The sequence below is a fragment of the Chelonoidis abingdonii genome, chromosome 19, assembly GCF_003597395.2.
Source record: "Chelonoidis abingdonii isolate Lonesome George chromosome 19, CheloAbing_2.0, whole genome shotgun sequence".
NCBI lineage: Eukaryota > Metazoa > Chordata > Testudines > Testudinidae > Chelonoidis > Chelonoidis abingdonii.
Window position 1 is genome coordinate 10,845,531 of NC_133787.1, and position 6,000 is coordinate 10,851,530.

Below are 6,000 nucleotides of genomic sequence, written 5' to 3' on the forward strand. Positions count from 1 at the left end.
GAATTTGGGGGGTGACATTTTGTGCACTCCCCAGGGGCCCGCGGGAGCTTCCAGTTCCGCTCCCATTGTGCTGCCGAAGAAGGACCCTCTGCCGAAATGCTGTAGGTGACAGTGGCAGTCATTGAGCTGCTCAATTGCCTGCCACTGTTTTCCATGGCACTTCGGCAGATGGTCCTTCTTCAGTGGCACAATGGGAGCGGAACCGGAAGCTCCCGTGTGCCCTGTGGGGAGCGCACAAAATGCCGCCCCCTGAATCCCAACACCCTAGGCGACTGCTTAGGGTCCCCTAATGGAAGAGCCGGCCCTGGTTGCGGAAGGGGAAGGGGCTGTACTGTATAATGAATATTGCAACCAGAAACTATTTGGAATAAAAGGCAGTAAAAGAAGATAGGAAATAATGTAGTCTTTTATTGAAGAAAAATGTTGGATATCAAATTATTGCAGGTGGGTCACAGGAGTCCTACAGCCCAGGTTTGCCTGTTTCTTCAAAACACTTGCTTACATATTTATGCTGCTAGCTCAAGGGTGGGCAAACTTTTTGGCCCAGGGGCCACATCTGGCGTGGGGAAGTTGCATGTAGGGCCATGAATGTAGGGCAGGGGCAAGGGGTTGGGGTGCAGGAGGGATGTGGCATGTACAAGGGGACTCAGGGCATGGGGTGGGAGTGCAGAGTGTGGGAGGGGGCTCAGGGCAGGGGTATGAGGTACAGAAGGGGTGCAATAGGGGGCTCAGCATCAGGGTGTGGCAGGGGTTGGGGTGCAGGAGGGGTTTGGGGTGCAATGGGGCTCAGTGCAGGAGGGGCCTGGTGCTGGAGTGACTCCAGGGTGGCAGCGAGACTAAGACAGGCTCCCTGCCTGCTCTGGTCCCGTGCTGCTCCCGGAAGCAACTGGTTCCATATCCCTGAGGGAAGGGGCAGGGCAGGCAGATCCTTGCCTGCAGATACCTCCACAAAGCTCCCATTAGCCGCAATTCCCCATTCCCAGCCAGTGGGAGCTGCAGAGGGCAGTGCCTGTAGACAAGTGCAGTGCGTGGAGCTCTTTGCCCTACCCCCCCAGGGCCACAGGGACGTGGTGGCACAGGGCCAGGGCAGGCAGGGAGCCTGCCTTAGCCCACCCCTGTGCTAGCCCCATCACCTGGAAATGTAATAATGGAACAACATGCTGCAGTTGGCCACTAAAAACGCTTTATTGTCACTGACACCTTTAAGTGCAATATTATGAACTGTGTTCAGCTTTACCTTTGGCTTTCTGTTTCTGTGACCGTCTTTCATATGACCCTGCTGCTACATGCCACATCCCACCCGGCCCTTCACTCTCTCTTTGGATCTCTGGAGTTCCATGTTTTCCCCATTGTCCATGTTATAGTTTTTGTTGTTGTTTATTCATTTCTAGTAATACCCTCAATGTGCTAGATTCTGTACAAACATAAAGAAAAGTACAGTCCCTGCTGCTGTGACCTTCCTGATCTTGGCTTTTCCTCCCATGCCCTATCTTATGATAAATCTCAAGGTCCTTTCCATGTTCTCCATATAACACCAGCTGTGTTAGGTAACATTTCAGATAGCCGAAGGGCACGTGCCTCCCTTTGGAAATGTCATAGGAAAGATGTGCACGCCACAGAGTATTTTGTCTAATCTATGGTATGTCCCTAAGCTGAGAATCTAAGTACTTATCTGGCTGCCGTCATCATAGTGTCTGTCCTCCAAACACCCCACTCCCCCTCCTTCCCTTCCTTACAGAGCTATTGGGAAACTGGATTTGTCTGTTGAACTTTCCTCATTTGTCTCCCCTGTCCTCAGGGCCTAGGTTGCAGGGGGTCATTCTGCTAATTGACCAGGTCATGTTACCTGTGGAAAGTGAGAAACAGCCTCACCCACAACCCCACCTGGTTCCTTGATGAGGAAGGGTATTTCCATTGGGCAGCCACAGCTGTCATTCACACCCACACCTGGCTTTGAACACGATTAATAGCAGCTGTAGAGGACCAGGTTTTGTGTGGCTGAGGAGTTGTGGGTTTTGTACAGTAGTGCTGGGAAAGAAGTTGTTTTAAGCTTTAGCTTATTGATTGTACTTTACTGCAAAAGTCTTCAGGCAGAGAAATGGAGTCTCAGGTGCGCCAAAACTTCCAAGCTGAGTGTGAAGCTGCTGTGAACCGCATAGTGAACCTGGAGCTGTATGCCAGCTATGTCTACCTGTCCCTGGTGAGTGTTTCCTCTCTCTTTCAGAGGCTAGAGCTGTTAGAAAGCAGGCAAATGCCCTTTATAGACATACTCACTTACCAACAATTACCTTAATAAGTAAACAATTTTTAATAAAAATTCACCCATTGAAAGAGAATAGCAAAGCTATATTTAAAAAAAAAAAGTCACTTCTTGTCCTCTTTCCCTATGGCCACTGCTGAGACCTGTGAGGCACTTACTAGCAATAACTGTTGTGGGTGTAAGGCTGTCAGGACTAGCCATTGCTAATGCAGCACATCTATTAAAGACAAAGGAAGAGTTACAAATACTAAAACCTGTGGTCCCTATGGCAGCAGTATCAGAAGTATAATAGTAATGCTCCTTGGTAGGGTAAGTGGGGGGGCTTTATTAGGATATGTAAGTACTCAATTTTCAATTGGTGAGAGAGATGCTTGAGTTTCTGCGTATAACCTTCTTCACAGAGGAAGAGTGAGAGGGGATAACTTTCCTTACGCTGAGGTTGTCTATTGCATATTGGAAGGAACTGTCTTTCTGTAAAGTGTTTATCTTTGTCCCATGACTGATGTCTAATATTTTATATCTTTTCCTTAGTCCTATTACTTTGACCGTGATGATATAGCCCTGAAGCATGTGGCCCAGTTCCTGAAGAAGCAGTCCCATGAGGAGAGGGAGCATGCAGAGAAGTTCCTGAAATACCAGAACAAGCGAGGGGGATGTGTTGTCCTGCAGGACATCAAGGTGAGAAACAAATCTAAGGGGAGATTGAGGGATCACACTTCTGCCCTAAGCTCTAAGAGTCAAATAACTCTTCTGTGTCATAAACATGACTCACAGGCCCTGCAAGAATAAAATGTGGAGCAGTAGGACTTATGAATGGAGCACTGGAATGGAACTCTGGCAACTTGGTTCTATTCCTGGTTTTGTTACTCCCAGGGTGGGTGGCCTTCAGCAAGTTGCTTCATCCTTTTTGTGCCTCAATTTCCCCATTTGTGAAATAGGGATAATATCTACCTTCTTGTAATGTGCTTTGAGATCTGTTAATATCCAGCTTCTTATGCAGTACTTATCATATCATTCATTGAGGGTGTCCTCTGACTCCTATGGATCAGAAATAGAAGATGTGTATCTCTCTCATCCACATCTGTCAAACTCTTTGAAGTCTAGGGCTAGAATTACTCTACTGTGGTCTACACCCCCCTTGTAATAGACATTTCTGTGAGCACTCTAGCAGGTGTGGCATTATTATAATTCACAACCTTTGTCTATCCTCTTTCCCTTCCCCTGCATTTAGTTATGCTTTGCTTTCTCTGTAACTGAGGGTTGGGAGAGGAAACCTCTTTAATACAACACAAGTGCTGGTGAATGGAGACTTTAGCTATATGCTGATTATCCAATAGCATGGAGGACTAGTTGGATAACTGGGAGCTCAGATCAGGGCTGGCTCCAGGGATTTTGCTGCCCCAAGCAGCCCCCCTCCCCCCCAAAAAAAGCTGCGATGGTGATCTGCAGCAATTCAGCAGGAGGTCCTTCGCTCCAAGCAGGAGTGAGGGATCCTCTGCCGAATTGCTGCCCTATACTTGAAAGTACTGCTCTCCTCCTGAGTGGCTGCCCCAAGCACCTGCTTGATAAGCTGGTGCCTGGAGCCGGCCCTGACTCACATAACTGAGGGGGCAGGAGCCATTTAGCAGCAGGGTGGCCTTACATGCAGCTGGGGACTAGTCATCCTCCTCATAGTCCTGCTTAGGGATCTCTGCTCTTTTGTCTGGACCTGTGCATTATCCAAATTCCTTTCTATCGCCCAACATAAGACAGAAGGGGGAACAAGGAAGGGATCTGGGTAATGTAGAGGTGCAGATAATAGCATTTTGGATAAATGAGACTAATTGTTGAGAGGCAGGACCAGACTGAATGGTACTTTTTTGCACAGAAGCCGGAGCGGGATGAGTGGGGCAACAGCCTGGAGGCCCTGCAGTGTGCCCTGCAGCTGGAGAAGACTCTGAACCAGGCCCTGCTGGACCTGCACATGCTGGCTACAGAGAAGAATGACCCCCATGTGAGTGGAGGAGGAGACATAAATAGCTGTTCATGAGTGGCTGTAGTCTAAATACTATGTTGAACATGGTCCAGAATCCTTATTCTGCAGACCCTGAACTCTCTAAAACTAGGGAGTGTCTGACTTCTGTGGTCAGGGCATCAAAAGTGAATTGGTCTGACCTATTCATGGATAGGTCTCCCTCTGGTTCTTACGGAGGCAAATAAGAAAATGGAAAGCAACTGTCCTAACCTACTGTAAAAGAATGAGCCAGACAATGTTCTGGGAGGGCAGGGTCACAAGATCAAATAAGTCATGAAATGACTGGTCCCTGTAGCCACACATGAAGGGAGGGGTGACAAAGCTGTCTTGTATGGTAAAGTCTCTATACAAGAGACATAGGATGAGGTGGGGGAAGCCATAGACCAATATTTCTCCTCTTCTATAGTATGATCAAGCTACTATAATCTATCCGGGTACTTGAAAGAGCCATCACTGTAGCATGAATGCCTACTGGTTTCTTGTCTCAGTAAGTGGGAGCTAAATGGCTGCTAAATGCCTTCTTGACCCTCCTACCCAGACTTTCAGACCCCAGATGCTCTTCTCATGCAAGTCCCTGAAAGTCTGACAGCAACTAGCTGTCACTACCTGGCTAGCACTGCAGCTTGGTGCATAGCTGGCAACTCCATTAAAACCATGCAGTGCTGTATGTCTGAACAGGTGTAAATCCATCATAGCCCTCCCTGTTTCCTGCAGCTCTGTGACTTCCTGGAGTCTGACTACCTGGAGGAGCAGGTGAAGGCCATCAAGCAGCTGGGAGACCATGTCACCAACCTGAAGCACCTGGGAGTGCCCCAGAATGGCATGGGAGAGTACCTGTTTGACAAGCACACCCTGGGGGAGAGCAGCTGAGCTCCAGACTCTGAAGCCGTCTAGAGTGCAGTCCTGATCTTTTGTCTCTTACAGCTGCTTCTGAGTTACAATATCTGTATGTCCTCAAAATAAAACTTGCTGTTTGTCCAGCAACCTGGTTTCTACTTTTATTTGTTGCTCTAGTCTACTTCATGAGAAGCATCTTTCTTCTAGAACAGGGAACATCTAAGAGACATGGAGTACGACTTTGAAATGCTCTAAGTTTGTGTGTGTGTGTGTGGTTTTTTGTGGTGGTGTGTACTGTTTTTGTGGTGCGTGGGTGTTTTTAGCAAGTCTACCCAGCTTGGACAAGAGGGGAAACATGGTCTCATCCTTGCCACACAAGAGCTAAGTATCAAAACATACTGAGATGATGCATCACTAAGGCTTCAGGTACAGTTTCTTATGGAAATAGCTATAAAACAGGCTTACATTTTCCTGTCTATAAGCACATAGGAGTCATACACTGAATCAGTTGGAACTAAATTATTAAACCATATTGGGGATAGCCTTCTATTTGTCTAGTTTTGTCCCCAACAGAGGGTGCTTTTGGTAGCCTCTTGTGCAGGGTGAAGCCCCTCACTGAAATATGTTAGCACCTTAGTTATGACAACTATGTAGAGTAGAGTTGCTATCTGACTCTTTTGCCTACAGTGGGTTAGTTGGCTTCTGCAGCACTGAAGATGACCACAGCTATGTAACAAGGAGCTGGGATTGAGCCTGGAAAAGGGGTCATTTAAAATATTCTTCATTCTTTAGTGTAGACACGAGCAAATTAAACCCCACTCGTCTGAGCCTACAGCCTTCCAGAAATGGGTAGTCTGGCTTCAAGAGAGCTTACTCTTTTTATAAATGC

The 6,000-nt window shown here is 47.5% G+C and overlaps 1 protein-coding gene across 1 annotated transcript; it reads left to right on the forward strand.

The window, feature by feature from the left end:
- Nucleotides 1–2,098: 2,098 nt before the first annotated feature.
- Nucleotides 2,099–5,144, forward strand: LOC116820831 (ferritin heavy chain B-like). Its single transcript, XM_032773529.1, has 4 exons — nt 2,099–2,200; nt 2,792–2,938; nt 4,128–4,253; nt 4,989–5,144. The coding sequence occupies exons 1-4, from the start codon at nt 2,099–2,101 to the stop codon at nt 5,142–5,144; spliced, it is 531 nt and encodes a 176-aa protein (XP_032629420.1).
- The last annotated feature ends 856 nt before the right edge of the window (nt 5,145–6,000 follow it).